Raw genomic sequence first — 22,935 nt, 5'->3', positions numbered from 1 at the left:
CTTCTGTTTCTTCTTTAAAAAAAAAAAAATTGTTTTCCACGCTGGTTTCTCCAGTTTCTAGTTGTTGGAAAAGAACAAATTCCCCAAAGCCGCCCCATATCCTCTACTGGCAGAAACAAGCAAGTCTCAGAGACCTTGCGGCGCTCACGCAGTGGACTTCCAGGAGAGCCCCCCTTAGTCCCGAGGGTTACGAGCCGGGCAGACCAGAGCGAGCAGGATGAATGTGAGGCGACGTCGTCGACGGAGGGGTAGCGGAGGCCTGTTTACGCCATGAAGACGAGCAATTTCGGACCACGCTTCTTAACGCTGTGAAAGGTTAACATTTGTTCAGCCGCTCAGTGTTTGCCAAACTCAGGTGCCTCGTCCCCGCAAGCCTCCCAAGACCCAGAAGCTTCCCATTTCTTACGACTCAACCTTGAAGAACTGCAGCGTCGGGCTTTGGGTGGAATGTCATTAGGGCGACTGCTCTGAACTGTCTGGCTCACATGACCAGCCGTTGTCAGAACGGTGCCCCAGGCCTGGGGAGGGTCTGCGGCTGGGCTGCAAGGCGGGGGCTCCTCCTCTCCCTGGGGCTGCGAGCCTGGGGACAGGCCCTTGACCTGTCCAGCCTCACCTTCCTCCTGGTGCTTGCGGAGGGAACGGCAGCTCTGGGTATGGAGGGAGGCCATGGGCAGGTGCCAGGAGCCTGCAGGTGATGCCCAGGGAGGCTGCGGCTCCACTTCTCCCCTTCCTTTGCCCAACCCATCAGGTGGGTGATTCATAGGGAACGGATTCGAGGATTTTTGGTTTTGGTGGGGATCACAGAAGAACTCAAGAAGAGAAACTACAGCCTGGGGTCAGGGAGACCAAGCCGGTGGGGGCAGTGCCGCTGTTGCCTGCTGACCACTGCCCGCCGACCGCTGCCTGCTGACCACTGCCAGCCGCCGGAGCCGGGAAAGAGCTCCAGGAGCCCCACCGCGTGCCGGTCCAGGTCCAGGGTGCGCCTGCTGCCTTGGCTTCCCCAGGCCCGCGGGGCAGGGGCGGTGGTCCATTCTCTTCTTTGCACATCATTACAAATTCGCTGCCATGAGCCCCTGCTGGACCCCAAAGTATCCCTCACTGCCCGGTCACGGCCCACGTGAGAAAGTAACACACCAGAAGGACCCGCTCCGCGGGGGCGCAGAATGCACCAGGTCCCCCAGGGACCTCACGTTATGGTCCCCTCCCTCGGTACCATAGAGCCTCTCCTCTGTGCGACCCTCGCAAGACCCCTGCGCCCTGGGAGGGGTCACGGCGTGTGGGTGGGGACACTGCGCGGAGCAGCTGCGCGGTCGGAGCAGGTCCTCGAGGCACCTGGGCGCAAACACCTCTGGGGCCACACCCGCGGCCCGCAGGGTGAACTAAGGGCGGGGCTGCGGGGGCTCCCGCGACCCCGCCCCTTCCTCCTCCCGACCCCGCCCCTTCCTCCGCGCGGAACCCCCCCTTGCTCCGAAGATGCCGCGCGCGCCCAGGTGCCGGGCGGTGCGCGCCCTGCTGCGGGACCGCTACCGGCAGGTTCTGCCGCTGGCCACCTTCGTGCGGCGCCTGGGGCCCGAGGACCGGCGGCTCGTGCGGCGCGGGGACCCGGTGGCCTTTCGCGCGCTCGTGGCCCAGTGCCTGGTGTGCGTGCCCTGGGATGCGCAGCCGCCTCCTGCCGCCCCGTCCTTCCGCCAGGTGGGCTGCCTCCGGGGACTCCGGTCGGGCTCGCCGCGGTGGTGGTGGAGGGGGTGGGGAAGGACGTACCTGCGTCCCCAGCGACTCAGGAGCCCTGCCCCGCAGGTGTCCTGCCTGAAGGAGCTGGTGGCCAGGGTCGTGCAGAGGCTCTGTGAGCGCGGCGCGAGGAACGTGCTGGCCTTCGGCTTCGCGCTGCTGGACGGGGCCCGCGGCGGGCCGCCCGTGGCCTTCACGACCAGCGTGCGCAGCTACCTGCCCAACACGGTGACGGACACGCTGCGCGGCAGCGGCGCGTGGGGGCTGCTGCTGCGCCGCGTGGGCGATGACGTGCTCACCCACCTGCTGGCGCGCTGCGCACTCTACCTGCTGGTGCCCCCCAGCTGCGCCTACCAGGTGTGCGGGCCGCCGCTCTATGACCTCTGCACCGCCGCCGCGGCGCGGCCCACGCGACGCGCGGGCGGAACCCGGACTGGCCTCGGACTCACGCGCCAGGCCAGGAATGGCGGCGACGGGGAGGCGGGGGGACCCCGGGAGCTGCCGGCCAAGGGCAAGAGGCGGCGTCGAGGCGGCGCGGGGGGCCGTCCGCCTCCAGCCAAGAAGCCCAGGCATGGCCTGGAGCCCGAGCGTGGTACCGAAGGGCAGGCGCTCGGGGCCCACCTGGGCAGGGCGCCTGGGCGGAGCGACAGCGATCCCCGCGTGATGACACCTACCAGAGCCGCCGCGGAAGCCAAGTCTCAGGAGGGCAACGTGCCCAGGACCCGTCGCCCCTTCCCGCTGGTGGGCGGCGAGGGGGGTGTTCGCTCCCCATCCTGGCGGCCGTCACATCCCCAGGGCGAGCCCGGTCCCCGAACGTGGGCTGAGACCAAGCAGTTCCTCTACTGCTCGGGTAGCAAAGAACGGCTGCGCCGCTCCTTCCTGCTCTGCTCCCTGCCTCCCAGCCTGGCGGGGGCCCAGAGACTCGTGGAGACCATCTTTCTGGGCTCTAAGCCCCGGCCACCAGGGGTTCCGCGCAGGATGCGCCGCCTGCCCGCGCGCTACTGGCGGATGAGGCCCCTGTTTCGGGAGCTGCTTGAGAACCACGTGCGGTGCCCCTACGGCGCCCTTCTCAGGGCGCACTGCCCACTGCCGGCCTCCACCACCCCGGCGGGGCCAGGCGATCAGGAGAGCCCTGGAGTGGGCGCCCGCTCCGGGGAGAGGCCGGCCGCTACCCCCGAGGGGGACGCGGGCTCGCGCCGCCTGGTCCAGCTGCTGCGTCAGCACAGCAGCCCCTGGCAGGTGTACGGCCTCCTGCGGGCCTGCCTTCGCCGGCTGGTGCCCGCAGGCCTCTGGGGCTCCCGGCACAACGAGCGCCGCTTCTTGAGGAATGTGAAGAAGCTCCTCTCTCTGGGGAAGCACGGCAAGCTCTCACCGCAGGAGCTGACCTGGAAGATGAAGGTGCAGGACTGCGCCTGGCTGCGCGGGAGCCCAGGTGAGGACCCCGCCCTCGGGACCTCGAGTGCGGCAGGGCCTCCTCCGTACCTCGCTCGGGGGGCAGGGGGCTTCTTGGTGGCTGTCGGGTGGCTCCCTCCGGGTTCTCTGCCTCTGTCCCCCTCTCCCCCCATCCAGTTCGCATAAATCTCCGGACGTTCATGGGCTCAGGCGGGTTCTGGACGATGGGGAGGGGCGGTGAGCAGGCGGGACACGTGGTCTAGGGCTGCGCCAACAGACGGAGGTCAACAGGAGGTCCCGTGGGCGTGTCTGCGGGTCATTCGGAACCCTTTTTGACGTCAAGGTTTATCGCCTTGGCGTGGCTCCGCTGATAGAAACGGGGGCTGGACCCAGAACCCCGCTTATGGGGTTGGGAGGTGCGGCTCCTCGGTTCCCGCTGGATCTGGTCAGCCCCACGCGGATCCGGATGCGAGTTCTAATTGTGCCTCTGCTAGGTCGGGGCCAGGCAGGTGGGAGGAGTGAAAAGACCGTGCCCTTGACCAAGGCCCCAGCGTCACCAGGGGTCAAAGGGGAGCATCAGGACGCCGACCGCTGTCTCAGGGCAGTGGGCAGCCACTGTGGGCGCCGGCAGGATTTTTTCTGTGGAGCTGAGCCTGCCGTGTCCCTCCCACTGTGGTGTTCTGGGTTTGACGTTGGGCTTCCTCCGGCCCAGCCACTGTCAGCCCCGCCTGGGTCAGCACCCTCCTTGGCAGGGCGGAGCCAGGAGTGAAAGGCCCAGCACCCTCCCTGCTCTCCCCACGCTCCTGAGATGATCCTGACTTCTAGAAGGAAGTCGTCTGTGAGAGCCAGGTTTGCCCCCCGCCTCCCCCATGCGTGTGACAGTCCCCGGGGTGGGGGCCCCAAAGATCGCGGCTGTGGTAGCCTCAGGTGCAGCCGGGGCACACCCTTTCTGGCTCCCCAAGAGACCCCGGGGCAGGTGACGCGGACAGTCAGGGTGACCTTCAGCAACTTGGTTTAAAAAAATGTTTTTTTAATTGTGGGAACGTAACATGAGACCTGCCCTCTTACACAACGTTGAAGTGGACAGCACAGTACTGCGCACTGCACGCTCGGTGTCCTACAGCGGATCTCCAGAAACTTTGCATCTTGCGTGACTTTTACACCCCCTGACCAGCGGCTCCCTGCACGTGGGACGCTGTGGATGAGTCTCCAGGAGGCGGGCTTGGGAGCCCAGGCCCTCACCTGACGCCTCTGTGCTCGTGGGGCCCCAGCCTGCTTTGTGGAAGGAGGCTCTGAGTTCTGTGCTCTGGCCCCGATTTCAGATGGGGTCCCTGTGCCCCTCGAGCTGCAGGCACTGAGGAGGTGGTGTTTTCCCAGGCGACTGGGCCCTTGCTCACCTGAGCTATGCCCCTGGTCATTTGCTCCTTTCCATGGCCTCGGCCACGCCTTCTGCCCACTGGCTGAATAAATGCTGCTCTGAGCTGCGGCTCTCCGAGGTCGCCTCTTCCACCCTCTCCTGCCGGAATGCTGCCCTTCCTCCGTGCCGGCCAGGCACTCCGTCCACAGCGCCAGCCTCCTCTGCCTCCGTTGAGGCCATTGTCGTGCCTACCATGCTGCCCACTGATACCTGTCAGCTCCCTGATCCCCAGCCCCGGAGGCCGGACAACCGGGCTGTCCACATCTGGGGCCACGTGTCACTAGAGGCATCACCAGAAGGATTCCTGCTCGCTGCCTTAGCTTCTGGGTGGCCCATCCTGTCCGCCTACATCCGACCACGGTTGCTTTTCCTGAGCTGCGGGTGGGAGCGTTCCCCCTCCCGCCCCTGAGCCCCATGGACCTGAGACGTGGCTCTGACGTCTCAGCGGGGTGTCGGCCGCTCCTAATTTCCCCACCTCTCTCCTCCTCAGTCACCTGCCGCCCCTCCGACTCCCTCCCCGGCTGTGCATTTCCCCAGCCCCGCAGTAGCTGCCCCGTGTTTCGATCGGCCGCTTTTCGGTGTTTTCTGTTTCTACTGTGATGGCTCCATTGATCTTGGAGTTATTTGGACGGTTATGTTTTATTTTCCGAACGTGTGGCAGTTTTCAATTGCCTTTTACGGTTGATTTCTGACTCCGCCACGTGCGGGTGCGCAGGACCGCGGTGGCCTGGAGCCCCGGAGACCGGCTTGGTCCCGTGTGTGGCGTTAGCACGAGTGGTTCCCGTGTGTTTGCAGGCGGGGTTGGTGCTGCGGCCACCACGTCGGGTGCCGTGCAAAACGTGTGTCCTTCCGGATGCCGCGGCGCGGAGGGTACCCGGCCCCAGGGGGTGGGCGTGTCCTTTCCTGCTTGCCCGCCGGTTGTGAGCCGCCGGCACGTTTTAGCCTTAATCTTCCCCATGAATGTTTAGTGGCTCTTTTTACCATAAAGTGCGTTTACCCGCCTTCCCATTGGTTAGTATTTCCTGCTTGTGTCGTTTTTCATTATTTAGTTTTTATCTTCAACTTGTTCGTGGTTTAAGTGTCTTAACAACAGCACTGAGCTGACTTTTCTTTTTTTTTTTTTTTTTTTTTTTGCGGTACGCGGGCCTCTCACTGCTGTGGCCTCTCCCATCGCGGAGCACAGGCTCCGGACGCGCAGGCTCAGCGGCCATGGCTCACGGGCGCAGCTGCTCCGCGGCATGTGGGATCTTCCCGGACCGGGGCACGGACCCACATCCCCCGCATCGGCAGGCAGACTCTCAACCGCTGCGCCACCAGGGAAGCCCTGAGCTGACGTTTTCCGTTTATTTTCAATCCATTCTGACAGTCTTTACCACTTACCGGGAGTGATTTTTTTTCATTTCCTGTGATGATAGGCGAGTGTGGATGCAGTTTTCACCTTGCACCTTGGCCCCCTCTTCCACGTTGTTATTCCTCGTTTCCTGACGTGCATTTTCTCACGTGGGTGTGCGTGCGTTGGGTTTGCTTCCAGTGTTAGCTCTGTATTCTCCACTTACGCTCTCTGGGTGGTTGGTTACCTTGGGAACCGTGTAAGAGCCTTGCGTGTTCGAACCAGATCACACTTGAGCTGTTCCCTCCACTAACCCAGTTGTGTCCCAAGTTAGATGCTGCTGGTACCGCTTCTACAGCCGATGTTTATGTAGCTTCATCCCCCTTCTCTTCTCCTTGCTCACTGTTCATTGTCCTGCCTCTGGGGCCCCTTTCTTCTCCTCTGTGTTTCTTTCATGCCGTTTACGGGTGGTAAAGCCCTGGCTCTGTCCGCAGTGAGGCCCCCCTGGCAGCCTGGTGACAGCTCTCGAGATGCACCTCTGCTGGAGACGTTTCCGAGTGCACAGAGTAAAATGCAGATGACCGCAGGGGAGTGCGCTCACCTTGGCCCGCGGCTGGGTCCGGAGCCCCGCGGCGTCGGGCGTCCCTGGTGTGTGGCCGTGTCTGCTTGCCCGCGGTGTTCAGCCTGGAAAGGCCCAGGTGTTTCTGGCTCTTGCCCCCCGGGGGCGATGCACGCCAGCCTCAACTGCACGTCGCCCGTGTGGAGAGCCGTCTCTGCTTCCTCCAGCCTGTGTATAAAGGGGACAGATGATGACGTTCCACGTCACCGCCGCCCAGTAGAAACCTAACGTGAGCTACATACAACATTTCAGATTTTCCGTAGCCCCAATAAGAAAGTAAAGAAGGAAAGGTGAAACTAACTCAAAGACGTCTTCTATCAAAGCCCGGTGCTCCAACATCGTCACTTAAACATGCAATGGGGGAAGCGTCGTTGCTGAGATACCCGCGTTCTCCTCTGCCGAGGCTCCGAGTCACGGCACGTGGGCCGCATGTGCAGCCGTCCAGGCCCGAGGGGCCGCTCAGGCAGCACGCGGGGTGAGCACCGGCCTCTCTCCTCCCAGGGGCTCGCTGCGTCCCGGCCGCCGAGCACCGTCTGCGCGAGGCCGTCCTGGCCAGGTTCCTGTGCTGGCTGATGGGTGCGTACGTGGTCGAGGTGCTCAGGGCGTTCTTCTATGTCACGGAGACCACGTTCCAGAAGAACCGGCTCTTCTTCTTCCGGAAGCGCGTCTGGAGCCAGCTGCAGAGCGTCGGCATCAGGTACGGCCATGGGGAACCACGGCCTCTCCCTGCCCAGGGCTCCTCGGCCAGCTCCTCAGGGACCCCGCCCTCGTCACGGACTCCTGCAAGCCCCTTCTTACCCGAAAGCCGGGGGCTTGGGCTGGATGGCCTGTGGGGTCTAGGAGTCTGTCTGGACTGAAACAGTACGGGCGGGCCGCTTACTTCCCCCGGCACATGGGCCCGGAGCTGTTTAATCCGCACGGAACAGACGATGACACAGATGACAGACCCGCCTATTTGACGCCGTGCAGTGGGGCGCGTCTGGGGCAGAGGCGTTGCCGTGAAGCAGGCCTCCCGGGGGCTGGATGGCCGCGGGGTGGCCATGAGATTTGTCTCAACTGCTCACTGACTGTCTCATGTCCATTTGGAAAGACTGGGCAGGTGTCAGCTGGATTGGGACCAGCCAGGATGGATGGGGTGACAGCCCGAAAGACACGGGCTGGGCCTGGCCGAGGCTCCCAGTGTCAGAGAGCTCAGCATCTGCGCCAGAGCCGTGCCCTGCGTTAGGACGTCTGTGGAGGGAGCCGGGCCGGGGTCCCTGGGCGCACGTGCTGGGGCCCGTGTCCTCCTGTGTCTGGTGGGGGGAGGCTCTGGATGTCTTGACCGTGGTCTTGAGCGAAGGCGCCCCATTTAAGTATTTCATGCCATGTGACCCAAAGCGGCCGTTTAGGCTGTCCTTGTGGGGCCCGTGGGGCCCGACCCCTGCCTGGTGGGTGTTTGAATCCCATGAGGGGCTGTGCTTGGAACCACGCTTCACCCCTGGGGCCACCAGCCCAGGGAGCATCCTCAGCCCAGCGGCCAGGAGGCAGGGGCCACCCAGGCCCTCCCTGTGGGTGGTTTTGGGGTAAAGGCTGAAGGTCACAGGTAACAAGGAGCTAGTAGGCCCATGGGGAGACATTTCTGTTCCTCGGGGGCCGCGCCGAGCACTCCCTGCCCGTTCTGTGTAGAGGAGGGCGGGCTCTCTGGCCCACGGGTCCCGGCCTACACCAGCCGGGGCTCCGTCCACCGGGAACTGGGTGTCCCGGCCCTGCCGAGGAGGGGCCTCCAGCTGACGCTCGGCCACGCCACAAGTCTGGGGTGCTGGGCATGGGTTCTGCCGACTTCACGGGCACTGGCGGCTGCCATGCTTGCCCGCCCCGGCTTCCCACGGGCACCTCTGTTTCAGACAACACTTAGAGCGCGTGCAGCTCCGCGAGCTATCCGAGGCAGATGTCAGGCGACTCCAGGAGGACAGGCCGGCTCTGCCGATGTCCAAGCTCCGCTTCGTCCCCAAGCCCAGCGGGCTGCGGCCCATCGTGAACATGGGCGACGTCGTGGGAGCCGGGAGGTCGCACAGAGACAGGAAGGTCGCTGCTTGTGCCGCTTTTAGGCAAAGTGCCTTTGAACCCCAGGCCTGGTGGTTGTAGTCAGGGTCTCGGGGGGCTGGCAGCCCCAGTGAGGCCGTGGAATGGTGGGGTGCCGTGGGTGGGGGTTCCCGGGCCCAGAGGAGGAGCTCCCGGGAAGGCCAGTCCTGTGAGGTGCTGGATGGGCTCTGGGAACCCTCTGTGCCCCTGGCCCCTGCAATCCTCCGGGGGTGGGCACGGTGTGCTCTCCGGGGCAGAGGGACCATACGCTAGCTGTCACCAGCCTGCCAGGGTCCCGAGGACCCCCGTAGGACCTCACCCCCATGGTGAGCCCCCGTGACTGCTCCCCCCGCCACGGCACCTCTGCCTCACAGCAGCTCTGACCCCTTCCATGCGCCTCCCTGTAGGATTTGGGGGTGATTTGGGGGTGATTCTACCGTTAGTGAGAAAGAGAAGCTGTCGCTGCTGATGGGGGTTTGGTCCATGAGCGAAGACAAAGTGCTCGCCCAGTGGGGCTGGGGTCCCCTAGGAGGTGGGGCCCCCCAGGAGGCAGCACCCCTCTTCGCTGGGTGGGGGGACCAGGTAAGTAGAGGGGACCAAGGGTGTGGCTACTTGCCTTTTCCACACGTGGCGTCCGTGACCCCAGGACGGGTCCTGGGGAGACCCTGGGGTCCGGGGTGGGCGTGGGGGGGGCAGCCATCTGGCCCTTCTGCGGTCCGAGGGAGGCGGGGGTGGCGGGGGTGGCGGCGGCGGCGGCACAGCGCGGGGGCCTGCCTCTCGTCCCGGGGGCTGTCTGACCCCACATCCCCTTGGTCTGGGGCCCCTCTGGTGACACTGGTCGTCCTGGGCTGGGCCTGCAGGTCCAGCATCTCACCTCCCAGGTCAAGACCCTGTTCGCCGTGCTAAACTACGAGCGGCTGAGGCGCCCCGGCCTTCTGGGGGCCTCCGTGCTGGGCATGGACGACATTTACAGGGCCTGGCAGGCCTTCGTGCTGCCCCTGCGGGCCCGGGGCCCGGTGGCCCCTCTCTACTTCGTCAAGGTGGGCGCCCGATTCCCGCCCCCCACCAAGGGCACCGGCCCTGCGGGTGACCCCTCGCCTCAGGCCCCCGCCGGTGTGGGGAGTGGCCAGCCTTTTGCAGTCCGTGTTTGCCAGAACGAGTCACCCCTTGGTGGAGCCGCGTCCACATCCCACAGATTCTTCTGTGCGCGGGAGGGCAGGGAACCCCATCTCCATTTGGGGGTGTCTGGCTCCCCGGGGCCGAGGCTTTGTGCCTTCCCCTGTGGAGTGGACTCCGTGACTGCACCCCAGCTCCACGGGAGCTCCTTCAGGGAAGGAGACACCTGCTCACACCCCAGCGCCGGGTGCCCTGGTCCCCTGGTCATCAGCTTGCAGCTCAGAGAGAGGGGCGAAGACCCGCCCCGAGGGTGCTTAGAGTCCGGGGGAAGTGGGTATCAGCGAGAGCCCCGTGGGGGGCGGGCGTGGGGGGCGGGGACGAGACAGTGTGGGGGGGCCAGGGTCTCCCCAGTCCCCTGGTGTACGATTCACCCCAGGGTTTGCTGACCGCAGGTCAGAACCAGAGGGACCGGGAACTCGGGGCCCAAGTGAGCGCGTCCTCAGGCACTTCGGTTCCCATGTAGGTGGACGTGGCGGGGGCGTACGACGCGCTCCCCCAGGACAGGCTGGCGGAGGTGATAGCCAACGTGATCCGGCCTCATGAGAACTCGTACTGCGTGCGCCAGTATGCCGTGGTCCAGAGGACTGCCCGCGGACACGTGCGGAAGTCCTTCAAGAGACACGTAAGCCCCACCTGGGGTGTGTTCGGTGCTGGGGAGCGCTCTGCGGGAGGCGTGCATTGGGTGGTGGGGGGCGTGGTCTGCGGGAGGCGCGGTCTGCGGGAGGGGCATGCGCCATGGTGGTGGTGGTGGTGGTAGTGGTAGTGGTGGTGGGCGTGGGCGTGGGCGTGGGCGTGGGCATGCGCAGCAGGCCCTCCTCCCCACCCCCCGCGCATGCGCACGCGCGGTCGTCATCTTCACTCTTGGTGTTCCCGTCGGTTACTGTCCTCCCGCTGCCCCTTCACAGCCGCAGGGCCCCGACTACACAGCGGGCTGATCAGAGAAGAGGGACCCTGGTGGCAGCAGAGCCACGCGTGTTTCCGTGGTGTCCCAGCGGCCACGCAGCAGGGCCGCGTGTGCTCCATGGGCGGGGAGGTGCCACAGGGCGCCTCGCCCGGGACTCCTGGGCCGCGCTGCTGTCCGTGTGGGCGCAGTGGGTTGAGGGTGGAAGGGCAGCCCCTCGCCGCAGCCACCTGGGGCCTCCGGCCCAGGCAGGGCTGGGAGGGGACAAGGGCATTCAGTTGAGCCCGAGGCCATCAGGTGGGGGGTTTCCTAGCGCTTGTCGGGAAGGCTTTTGGACCACCTCCCCACCCCACCCCGGCCGAAACAGCGTGTGTACTGGAGGCGTGGGGGGGGGGGCGGAATTCCCCCAGAAGTTCTTGGAAAAGGCGCCATGTGAAGACCCCAGCACAAGGCGCTGGTGAGCATGGTTTGCGAGTCCTGAGTGTGCGACGCAGGATCTTGGGTTTGTGGACAGGGATGACGTCTTCTCCGCTTCACGGCCCAGAACAGCAGCGCCCGCGGGACTCCCTCCCGCCCCCGGGGGCACCTCTCCTACCCCGAGCACGGCGACATGCTCGCTTGTCTCTAACTCTGTAATGTGAAATCAGGGAAACTCTGCCCTCCTGTCCGGTTTCCGCCGCGTCTGGGGTCCAGCCGCCCAGAGCAGCGTCTCCGTGTTCCGTCCGCGGTCAACGTGCGCGGTGAGGTTTCGCCTTCCGCTGGGTGGGCGTTTGCCGGTTCCTCTTTGGACGTGAGTGAGGCCGCTGCCAGCATCTCCAGGATGTGCCGTTTGGAAAACAAAGTCCTCGTTGCCGTGGGCGGATTCCAGGCTTGTGTAGTTTTAGGAGATGTTGCCCAAGAGGTTCCAGCGCGGCTGCAGGCGGCCCTGGCGGCGGTATTGGCGGTACCGAGGGACCAGGGCTGCAGCCGCCCGGTGGGGCAGCGCGGTCCTGTCTGTGGGACTCGGTCTGGGGAGATCCGGTTCTGGGCACCTTGTGTACTGGCCACGTGGTTGTGTCCTCTCGTGGGGTGCCCATCCCATCTCCCCGGTGCTGCAGGCTGTCTCCTTGGTCATCCATCTTAGGGGACCTTCCCACGCTCTGGGGACAAGTCCTTGGGCAGCTGTGGGCTCCCAGGCGCCTTCTCGCCTGTCTCGCCTTTTCTTTTGCAAGTGGAGTCTCCACGAACAGACGCTTTCGTTTTGAGGGGTCCAGCGTATCCGCGGGGCGGGGCTGAAGCCGTGTTGTGCTCGAGCGGCGCGCCTGCCCGGCTGCCTGACCCTGATGCTCCTTTGGAATGTTTCTCGCTAGAGCCGGCGTTCAGTCCAGGGTCTGTTCTGAGTTAATTCTTGCGCTGCTGCTTTAACATGTTCCGTCTCTGCTGGAATCTGCGCGTTTATAGACCTGTCTTCTGGTTCACTCACCTGCTCTTTTCTGTCTCTGATTTTAAACCCATTTATGAAATTTTTAATTTTAGCCAGGCTGTTTTTCAGTGTTAGAAATCCGTGTGAATTTGCTCACAGATTCCAGGGCTCTGGTTACATCCTCCGTCTTTGTTTTGTTAGCAGTGTTATCTTGAGTGATGCCAGCTTGCCTGCAGGCAGGTTTCTGTCGTGTCTGTTTCTGCTGGTTTGTGGGTGGTTTTGGTCACACAGGCCTATTCTATGGCTTCTGGGATTTTTTCCCGGCGTGCCACACTCTGTAAATAGGGCTTTTAACACAAGGGTTTTGCGAGCTTTTCTCCGGAGTGGGGGGTGTTTTCCTGGCAGCGGTGGAGCCGGGTCCATTCTAGACAGTGGTGCCTGGTCTCCCTCACTCGGCCCTTCCCCAATGTGGTCCCCTCGGAGGGGCTGGGCTCCCTCAGCCCCACTCGGCGTGGCTCCAGGGGCGCCTGCTGCTCAGGGTGTTTTCTCTGCAGCCCCTCCCCCGGGAACTGCCCCTCAGTCCCAGCTACTTCGTGGCTCTGAACCCCAGCATCTTCAGCCTCAGAGCCCCCACTTTCTGCTCGGGCTCCACCTCCCACGGTGGATGCAGGCCTTGGGGAGGAGTCGGGGTGCAGGTGGGATGCACCCCGAGGACTGAGACCCCAGCCCGCCTGCATCCCGCCTCCCCAGCATCCCCAGGCGGCCGTGCTCTGCATCTCATCCCTGGTCGCAGCGGCCACGGCAGGGGCACCACAGAAGCTGCAGGGCGGGGCCTCCCAGGCTCTGTTCCGCGTTCTGAGTGTGCCCTTGCTATCGGGGCTTGGGGAGGGGGGGCGTCCGCTCGCCTCACCCCGCCTTCCCGGCCAGCAGGTGTCCACCTTCACGGACCTCCAGCCTTACATGAGACAGTTCGTGGAGCGCCTGCAGGCAGCGGGCTCACTGAGGGACGCCGTGGTCATCGAGCAGGTCAGTCCGGGGCAGCCGTGCACACCCTCTGTGGCTGGCAGAGACTTGCACCCACCTTTGGCCGCATTTTCCCTCTTCTGGGCCTCACGCACCCTCTGCCGCCTGCCCGCGGCTCTTCTGAGATTTGCCGTACATCTTCGCTCGCAGTTTGGCCTCGAGGTCACCCGAAGGCGAGCCCCCTCCCTCTAGGAGGACAAGAAAGGGCTTGCCCTGTAGACCCGCCTCGAGCTACCCATCGAGCGACCTGTTGCCTCGTGTGAGCAGAGTGTCCCAAAGCCAGGTTTGCCAGCAGCGGGTCGGCCCTCGCGGTCCCCGTGCCTTGTGCACGATAGTCTCGGGGCGACCCTGCCACGATGTGAGGCTCCCAGACACCAGACGCCTTCCTTTGGGTCCGGGGCCCCCACCGCGAGCCGTCCGGCTGGCCCAGGGCGGCATCCACGCTGGTGAACGCCCGCCTGCCTTCGCAGAGCTGCTCCCTGAACGAGGCCGGCGGCAGCCTCTTCAAGCTCTTCCTACGCCTGGTCCACAACCACGTGGTCAGGATCGGAGGCAGGTGAGTCCGGACCCCGCGGCTCCCCCTTACCGGCCGCGGACAGGCACTGCGGCCGTGCGCCGGGTGACAGAGCAAGGCTCCCACGGCTGTGGGAAGTCCTTGCGTTCAGGAGCCGGCAGATAACTTTTTCAACGCGTGCGGAGCCAAACCGGCCTGGGCGAGTGCCTGAGCGGGACCCCGTGTGCGACCGAGGAGAGCAGTGGCCCCGGAGGCTCCGGGCTCACGGCCACGGCCGTTAGAGGTCAGCCTGGACCGCGGGGCCTTCTCGGAGGTCGTTAACCGTGGGCCACGCTCAGGAAGCTTTCTAGTTAAAGGGTGTATTTTCATTATCATTACATTCTCAGTAATTACAGCGCTTGCTGAAAGATAATCACGTTAAAATATAAAAAAACACGTACACCCTGGGGAGGCACACGTGCCGACTGCACAACGGGGCGAATTTTGCCAAAGGGAGCACGTCTGCACGCGCGTGTAAATGGCACCGGGGGGGAAGAGGACGTTCTCCGCCGGAAAGGCCACGCCTGTGGCCCCTGGCTCCTCCCCAGGGGCACCGCCACCCGCTGTGACCTTCGTGGCACGGGAGCGGGATAAATCTTGATTCATGTCCCCCAGGCGGGTGCGGCGTGGGCACGCGTGTGCATGTGTGTCTGTGCTCCACGTCTGTGCGTGTGTTTACGACGTAAGCAGGAGGCCCACCGTGGCTGGCCCACCTTCTAACCGCGTCCTGCCCCCCAGGTCCTACGTCCAGTGTCAGGGGGTCCCCCAGGGCTCCATCCTGTCCACCCTGCTCTGCAGCTTCTGCTACGGAGACATGGAGAACGAGCTCTTCCCCGGAATCCAGCGGGACGGGTACGGACCCTCTGTGGGCGGGCGTTGCCTTGCTTGGGGCCTGTTCGTATTTTTGGTCCTGGATGTAGGCCGGGCCTCACCCTTTCTTCTCGTAATGGCGCACAGGAGGTGGTCAGCAGGCCTCAAGTGGGGAGGAAACGTGGCCTTCTGTGTGGCCGGGGCTTCGGACCAGCGCCAAGCTCGTGTGCTTCCGGCCCGACTGCAGGGCCCCTGCTCGGCATCCGTAGCTGGAGCCGAATCCCACAGAAGCCAGAGTCTTTGGTTCGATTCTGTGGAGAAGGTCGCTTTATCCGTGTCCACGGGAACACAGACATTAAATGTTTCAGCGTTGGCTCCTGTGGGAGGACGCTGCCTGTGGGCGTAAAGCAGTGCGTTCAGGGTCCCCCTCATCTCGGGGTCAATCCGTGTCCAGGGTTCTCCTGCGCTTCGTGGACGACTTCCTGCTGGTCACCCCTCACCTGCCACGAGCCAAAGCCTTCCTCAGGTAAGGGCCCCCACGCGTGTGTCTCTGCAGGCGCGTTTTGGCCCACATACGACGGTGGGACCTGTGTGCGAACGTCCGTGCTCCCTACACGTCACATCTGTGGGGAGTGTCACGCGGCGTGGTCCCGCGGCTCTGAGAGCCCAGAGTGCCGTCACTTCCTCCTGTCGCTGGCGTGGCCGTCAGGACGCTGGTGCCACCGCAGGAGCTCGGGCAGCAGGGCTGGGTCTGCAGAGGCTCCTTGGAGGTTCTGCGCCCATGATGCGCTGTGGTGGACGGAGCAGAGGCTGTGCGCTCCGCACCACGGGGGACGGAAGAGGGAAGGCCTGCACGGCTCACCTGTGGCTTCCCCGCGGAGAGCGTCTGCGAGAGCGGGGAATTCAGACGTGTCAAGGAGGAGGGGTTACCAGGCGTGGGGATCGCATGGGTTTGGTGCCCAAAGCAAACCCGGCACCTGGGACCCTTCGGGCTGCGGCCACGGTGCCCCATCCATCCCGGGAGTCTGGGGGCTTGTTTCAAAGCGTGGTTTTCCAAGGGAGGAGAAAGTTCAAAACTGAGCCCTCAAGCCGTCCCCGAGCCTGACACTTTGGTCGCTGGGCTGCCTTTGGAGAAACCCACCTGGACAGCGGCCACGGATCCCGCGTCTGCCTGCGGGCACCCCAGCGTGAAGCCTGTAGGGTCCGCCCGCCGTGATGCTCTGGGGCTCCCTATGGTGGCCCCGGCACAGGACACTGCAAATGTAAACCGTGTTGCACGCGGGTCGCATGGGCACTGGCCACAGTTGGAGAGCTCAGTGGCCACACGTGTCCAGTGGCCACCAGAAGGGACAGCGCAGAGGTCGTCGCCTCTGTCATGGGAAGTTCTGGGAGCGGCGCTGCTCTGTGGTCGTTGGGCTGGGCAGGGAGGTAGCTCTGAGCGTGTCCGTAGGGCCCCACCAGGGGGCGCAGCAGACAGGCACACGTCCAGGAGACTTGCTGCAAAGGAGCTGGCTCGCGTGATGGTGGGGCTGGCTGGGCAGGTTTGAAACCCGGGGGCGGGTGGCAGGAAGGGCAGGTGCTGGGGCTGCAGTCAGTGGGCGACCCCCGCAGTCAGGACACCCCTGTTTGGCTCTCAGGGCCCTTCCCCGATGGGTGAGCCCGCCCCACTCTGGGAAGTGTCCTCCTTTGAAAGCCGGCTGGTTGCAGGTGTCAGCCCCACCTACAGATCCCCTGGTCTTAACGCAGACTCGAGTGTGCACACCTGGGGACCGCAGCCTCGCCAGGTGGACACATCGGCTGGCCGTCACAGAGAGGACCCATCCCTTGGACTCTGCCTGCCCTCCGAGCCCCGTGTCTCCCGGGTCCCAGCCGACCCGTCAGCTCAGTCGCCCACCTGTCTTACCTGGAGGGCCATCCCGGCGTGTGCTCGTCCTTCAGGACTGGCTCTTGGGCCTTCCGTGCTCCCCTTCCCCGCTGCCTGCCTCTGCCCTTGCTGGCCTGTCCACCCCGGCCTCTAATCGTTGGTACTTGTTTGCGCAGAAGCCTGGAGGCCAGAGCAGGGCTGTGTCCGGCCTTCCTCGCGGGCTCATGGTCCCAGCCCTCCAGTCCCCGCCCGCCTCGCCGGGCTGTTAGGTGACGCTGACCTATGCCTCCGAGACCCGCGGGTGGCGTGCCCTCTGCCCGGTGGCTGACGTGCCCCCCTGCTGCAGGGCCCTGGTCCGCGGCGTGCCCGAGTATGGCTGCCTGGCGAACCTGCAGAAGACGGTGGTGAACTTCCCCGTGGAGGACGGTGGCCTGGGCGGCGCGGCCCCCCTGCAGCTGCCGGCGCACTGCCTGTTCCCCTGGTGTGGTTTACTGCTGGACACCCGCACCCTGGAGGTGCGCTGTGACCACTCCAGGTGAGCGCTGCGCCGCGCAGCTCTGTGCGTCCCCCCGCGTGGCAGGGGGGCAGAGGCCAGCGGCGGGCACTAGGGGATGGACTCTCTGGGGGAGCCGTTTTCTGGGCACTTTTGGTTGCAGCATGCGGGATCTTTCGTTGCGGCGTGCACGCTTCTCTAGTTGTGGTGTGCGAGTTTTTCTCTCTCTAGTTGTGGCGTACGGGCTCCGGGGCACGTGGGCTCCGTAGTTTGCGGCACGCGGGCTCTCTCGTCGAGGCGCGCGAGCTCAGTAGTTGCGGCGCACGGGCTTAGTTGCCCCGCAGCATGTGGGATCTTAGTTCCCCAACCAGGGATCGAACCTGCGTCCCCTGCATTGAAAGGCAGATTCTTTACCACTGGACCACCAGGGAAGTACCTTCTGGGCGTTTTTGATAAAAGGAAATCGCGTGGCAGACTCGGGGACACAGCGTGTTCCGCCGGGAAGCGTGTGGAACTGAACCAGAGCTTCCAGGACCTGCCAGACAAGGGTCCCTGTGGTCTCAGGGCACCAGGATTCGTGGTCACCTCTGGCCCGTCGGGGAGCAGGGCTGCCGTGCGTGTGGCCTGCTCTGTACACAGAGTCTTGGGTCCCTGCCTCGGTCAGCTCAGGCTGCCGCAAAAAACACCACGGACCTTTCCTTTCTCTCGGTCCTGGAGGCTGGAAGCTGAGGTCCAGCTGTCGCAGGCCAGTTTCTCCTGGGGCCTCTCCTGTGAGTGCATGTGGACGCATCTGCTCCCCAAGGCCCCACACGGTCACCCTCTGTGTTCAGCCCCTCGGTGTCTCCTCTTGGGGCACCAGTCCCATGGGATTAGAGCCCCACCTTTATGATTCCATTTTGCCTTAATCACCGTCTTAAAGGCCTTATCCCCAGACGGTCTCGGGGGTCGGGGCTTCAGCCTGTGAGTGTGGGGGATGCAGTTCGGCCCCTGAGAGCCCGTCCCCCCACCTCCCCCACACTGAGCCTGAGAGCACACAGCCCAACCTCAGGCTTTGCGCACAGAGACTCGCGATGCACGTGGACACAGGAACCTGTGCTTTCTCATGAATAAAAAGCGCAGGTGTCAAGACGGTGGTGGATGGGCGTGCCCCGTCCTGCGCTGGTAACGCGGTTCTGCTGGAGCCCTCAGGGCTGCACTTGGTCCTCTTTCTGGGGTGCTCCCGGGAAGACGCAAGTGCAGACGCTTTCCACGCGCGGTTCCACGCGTCCGTCTGCTGCTCCCGCCGCCCCCTCTCGTGTCCGGGCACCGACCACACCGGTCAGTCATGAACTGTCCACCAGGTTGTCTGGCTCCCCGTGAAGCTGTGACCGTTTGGGGGACTGGCGCCCATTCCGGCCCAGCGCAGCTGATGGGCTGGACGTGTGTGGCGGTCAGAGTGTGAAGTGGACACACGTGTTTCCACGAACCCCACGCTGTCTCGCAGTTACGCCGGGACCTCGATCAGAGCGAGCCTCACCTTCAACCAGGGCTTCAAGCCTGGGAGGAACATGCGTCGCAAACTCTCGGCGGTCTTGCGGCTGAAGTGCCAAGGGCTCTTCCTGGACCTGCAGGTGCGCGGGTTGCCCGTGGGCGGCTGGGGCTGCAGAGCGGAGGGCAGCCGACGCCACCGGAAGGTCTGCGCGCGCGGCGCAGATCCTGGGGGGCGCGTGTGTCTGTTCCCGCGTGCGGGCGCATGCACGCGTGTGGGGGCGCATCAGGCATCACATACGTGTGCGCTCTCAGGTTCACGTGTGTGTGAACGAGTGTGCCTGCGAGTATGTGCAGGCGTGTAGTGTGTGGGTATGCGTGCCTGTGCCTGTGTGTGCAGGTGTGCACTGTGTGGGTGAGTGTGCGTGTGTGTGTCCAGGGCCCCCGGCCCTCACCCTGCCGCGTGGCTGCCCCGCCGTCCTCTCCCGGGCCCCTCCTCACAGGCCGTAGGGCCCAGGACCGCTGTGGCCTCAGCGCTGGGGCCGCGGGGCCCAGGCCGTCGTCCAGCCGGGCTGGGCTCTCCCCCTTGTCCTTCCCGCAGGCCTGCCTCCACCGCAGCTGCGGAGGGGCCCCAGTGAGGACCTGGCGGGTTTCACGGGAGAGACTGATGGATTCTTACTGAGATGGTCCTTTTTTTCGTTCCGTTTGATGGGGCAATAAAGCAAAAGACAAACTCAAACACCAGAGGTATCGCCAACATTGCTTTTTCTTATGACTCCAGGTGAACAGTCTTGAGACAGTTTTCACAAATGTTTACAAGATATTCCTGCTGCAGGCCTACAGGTGGGTCCACGGGTGGCTGCTCCGCGAGGGAGGCGACGGCCCCGCCCCGGGGAGCGCGCTGCCCCCGGGTCCGTGAGGAAGCAGCGGGTGCGTCTCCGCGGCGGAACCGCCTCTCTGCGGAGCCCGTGGCAGCTCTGGAGGCGCTGCTCCCGGGCACCAGATGGTGCTGGGAGGCCCGAGCGGCCGGGGCGGCCCGAGTCCCCGCGGCGGGAGGGGCTGGCGGGAGGAGGGTGGCCACGGGGCAGGGGCGGGTAGGCGAGCAGAGGGCCAGTCAGTGCACAGGAGGCGTGTGTGGTCCCGAACACTCAGGCGCCCCCGGAAGGGACGGCGGGATGCGGCTCCCGATCATTCCAGCCCCTTCCGGAACGTTCCCTGCCCTCGGGTGGCTCTGCGGTCCCCCTCCAAGAACCAGGGCCGGGCAGGTGATCGTGGAGTCCGCTCTTGTCCACCTTGGGGAGGCGGACCCCGTCCTTCACTCACCGCGCCGGCTGGCCTCGGGGACCCAGAGCCAGGCTTGCCGCCCGTGGTCTCCAGGGAGCCCTGCCCCAGGCAGCCTGGGGAGGCTGGGCCCTGACAGAGCTGACATCCCCAGGTTCCACGCGTGTGTGCTGCAGCTCCCGTTTAATCAGCCAGTCGGGAGGAACCCCTCGTTTTTCCTCCGGGTCATCTCTGACACCTCGTCCCGCTGCCACGCCCTCCTGAGAGCCAGGAACGCAGGTGTGCACAGGCGACCAGGGCATGGCTGGCGGGCATCGGGGTCACGCCCACACGCTCCGTCCTGTGCCCGTCCCGGGTCCCCCGTGTCCCGCAGCCACTGCAGCACCTGCCTCTCCGGCAGCCACGGCGGAGATGGGGCGTCGGGGCGCCTTTAACCTGCTAGCAGCTCGCCGCCCTCTGCCACGTGACTGGAGAGTGACGTGGTGCTCGGGGGCCAGCTGGTGGCCCTCCTCCCCTGGGGCTCTGGGCGCTTGCGTCAGTCCAGGCCAGGGTCCGCAGGAGGCCCCGGGCCACCCCTGCCCACCTCAGCGAGGGGCACCCACGGCAGCCGCGCGCCCGACGGCTTTGGCTTCACCGCTCCTTGGCCCGGCCTCCTCGGGGGCGTCCCCACCTGAACGCTCGCACTGCAGCCCCTGTGTCTGCACCTCCGGCCTCGTCCTGGGCGTTCCCGATCTGTCTGAGGTTCAGGCCGTGCGTGTCTCTGAGGTCCTGGGTGTAACAGACTTTGCTCTTCGTCACGTCTGTTTGTGGAGGTTTCTTGGAGAAGTTGAAGAAAACGTCTCAGTTTTCAGAATTCCTTGGTGCTCGTGTCGGGTGGCCCCTGAAATGAAGTGGCCAGTCTCCCCCCAGCCGCCCCCAAGACCTCACTCATGCCATCGGCCTGGAGGGACCCCGGCAGGAGGGCGCCGTCTGGGGCCCCTGGTATCCCCAGGGAGGAACGCTGCGGCGGGGCCAGCGAGCCTCAGCCTCTCCTCGTGTCCCCCAGGGATGTCACTGGGGGCCAAGGGCGCCTCCGGCCCGTTTCCTTCCGAGGCCGCGCAGTGGCTCTGCCTGCACGCCTTTCTACTCAAGCTAGCTCGTCACCGCGTCACCTACAGCTGTCTCCTGGGGGCGCTGCGGACAGGTAGGCGCGGGTGGAGTGCCAGGCGCCCCTTCGTGAGGTGCGGGCCCTGCCCTCCGGTGCTCGGGCCCCTCCGTGTCTGAGGGGCAGGTGGGCGGGTCTCAGAGCCCCCAGGTGAGGGTGCGGGTGCCCCGAGGGTTACAGGCCCCCTCCCTCGTCCAGGGGCCTGGCATGACCACCCGGGTCTCGCCGCCTCTCCACCCCGCCCCGGGTCCTCGTCCTCCGTCTCCCCTGCAGCCCCCACCTGCGTGTCCTTCCTCGCACCCCCGACCCAGATCCCCCTCGGGCCTCTGCCGGACAGTCCCCGTGCCCCCGGCAGGGGTGGGGTGCTTCCCCCTCCTGAGGTGCCCACCCCAATCCCGCCTGCACGCAGGGTGCTTGGCAGTGTAAGTGCCTGCGGGCCCCGGGGAAGGGCGGTCTCTGGTTTCTCCGGGGCGTAGGTGGGGGGTTGGTGGCCTGACTTCAGTCGCTGCCTTGTAGCCAGAGCCCGACTGTGCCGGCGGCTCCCGAGGGCCACTCTGGCCGCCCTGGAGGCAGCAGCCGACCCGGCCCTGACCGCAGACTTTAAGACCATCTTGGACTGACGGCAGCCCTGCTCACAGACTGGGCTGGGCTGGGCTCCGGAGCCCGGTGGGAGGGGGCAGCCCCCAGGTCCTCAGGGAAGCAGGGCCCGCGCGCCGTGGCCTTCCCGTGACGGGGTCCGTTCTCCAGCCGCTGACCACCGGGAAGCGGCAGGTGGGAGAGCCGGGCATCGGGCGGCAGGCGTCTGGACGGGGCTGGGGGGCCCTTTGTCGCCCCCTTCCCCTCGCTGCGGGGGCTGCCCCGGTCTGGAGCGAGGGCACGGGGCGGCACGTGGGGCTGAGTGGTGGGCGTGGGCTCCTTCCTGCCGACCTGTGCAGTCAGTGCCCAGCCCAGCCGTTCACACCCACCTCGGGAGCAGAGCCTGCCCCGGGTGCCTCTGCCGGCTGCATCCGCGGTTCACGCCCCGTGGCGCCTTCCCCAGAAGCCAAGGGCCCGGTCAGCTGTTTGAGGCCCGGTTCCAGCCGGCCCCGCCCCTGCTTCCGACCCCGCCTGTCCTTACGCCCGGCACCCGCCCGCGCCCCCATCTCTGGGCCCTCCCCGCTGGTCCCCTCTCAGCACACGGCCCAGGTCGTCCTGATTGCACTCCTGCACCCCCTCCTGCCCCCCGCCCTGTCACCCCAGTGAAAGGAGCCTTTGCTGATGGGTTTCACAGCTTACGACTGTTCTCTGAGTTTGTATTAAAACGCGTACTGGTGAGGTCTGTGTTCTGTAATTACAAACACGTGCACCTGTTGGGGTGCGAGAGCCATGTGGGTTCTCGGCCTGGAGGGGGCTTCCTGGTGGGGGGGATGTGGAGGGAGGGGCGGGTGGCTCAGAGAGGATGCTCCCATGGGGCCCGGCCCAGCACCCCCCCACTGCTGCAGCCAGCTCTGGCCAAGCTCTGTGGACACGTGGGAGAGGACAGACAAGAAAGGTCTGAGGTCCAGGACATCGGGATTCCTCCTGAGCATGCGTCTCCTCTGCCCGTTACCTTCTCAGTGGACCGTGGGATTCCCTCCTTCCCGAGGGCTCTGTGGAGTGGGCACGGGGGTCCCAGTCCAGCGCCATCCCTCCCCCAGAGTGCTTGTCTCCTCACCTGTCCCCGCGTGCTGGACCTGGGCAGGTGGGCGTGCGCAGGCAGGCAGTCCCTGGCTGTCCACCCCGTCTGCCCCCCCTGTCATCTGGGTGGCCTGCGTGCTGACCGCTGTGGGGCTCCTTTGGTCACGTGCTGTCACATCCGCTTAGCCGGACTCGGGCACAGCGCCTGGGGACGAGCACGATAGGCCTGGGAACGGGGCCTCCCGGAAGTGGGGGATCTTCAGGGGCGAGCTGCTCGGGTCCCCGAGGGTAAGGTCTCTACGGGAGTCTTCCTCATGCACGGGGGCCTCCCTGCACTGCCGGGGCCTATGGGGCTCTGCTCAAGGTCAAGGGTTGTGCCTCGGGGGGCCGTGTGGAGGACCCGGGGAGAGCGGTGGTCAGCCCCTGACCGGCCATGGCCAAGTGCCCCAGAGCTTGTCCAGGGAGCCCGGGGGCTTGGAGGCAAGGGGCAGATTTCAACCTGGGCTCCCTGGTGTGGGGCTGAACCACACAGATGCCACCCCTGGTCCCCTGGGGGGGGTAGACCACACAGGTGCTGCCTCCGTGATCCCCTGGGGGGTGGACCACACAGATGCCACC

At 65.4% G+C, this 22,935-nt stretch overlaps 1 protein-coding gene across 1 annotated transcript; it reads left to right on the top strand.

The window, feature by feature from the left end:
• The first annotated feature begins 1,118 nt into the window (after positions 1-1,118).
• Positions 1,119-21,776, top strand: TERT (telomerase reverse transcriptase). Its single transcript, XM_079915263.1, has 16 exons — positions 1,119-1,692; positions 1,798-3,160; positions 6,988-7,183; positions 8,370-8,550; positions 9,408-9,587; positions 10,187-10,345; positions 12,957-13,052; positions 13,520-13,605; positions 14,341-14,454; positions 14,867-14,938; positions 16,623-16,811; positions 18,253-18,379; positions 19,018-19,079; positions 19,672-19,796; positions 20,563-20,700; positions 21,178-21,776. The coding sequence occupies exons 1-16, from the start codon at positions 1,474-1,476 to the stop codon at positions 21,279-21,281; spliced, it is 3,411 nt and encodes a 1,136-aa protein (XP_079771389.1). The 5' UTR covers positions 1,119-1,473; the 3' UTR covers positions 21,282-21,776.
• The last annotated feature ends 1,159 nt before the right edge of the window (positions 21,777-22,935 follow it).

The sequence above is a fragment of the Stenella coeruleoalba genome, assembly GCF_951394435.1.
Source record: "Stenella coeruleoalba genome assembly, chromosome: 3".
NCBI classification, from domain to species: Eukaryota; Metazoa; Chordata; class Mammalia; order Artiodactyla; family Delphinidae; genus Stenella; species Stenella coeruleoalba.
The sequence above is the reverse complement of the archived record's forward strand: the minus strand, read 5'-3'. Positions and strand labels throughout refer to the sequence as shown.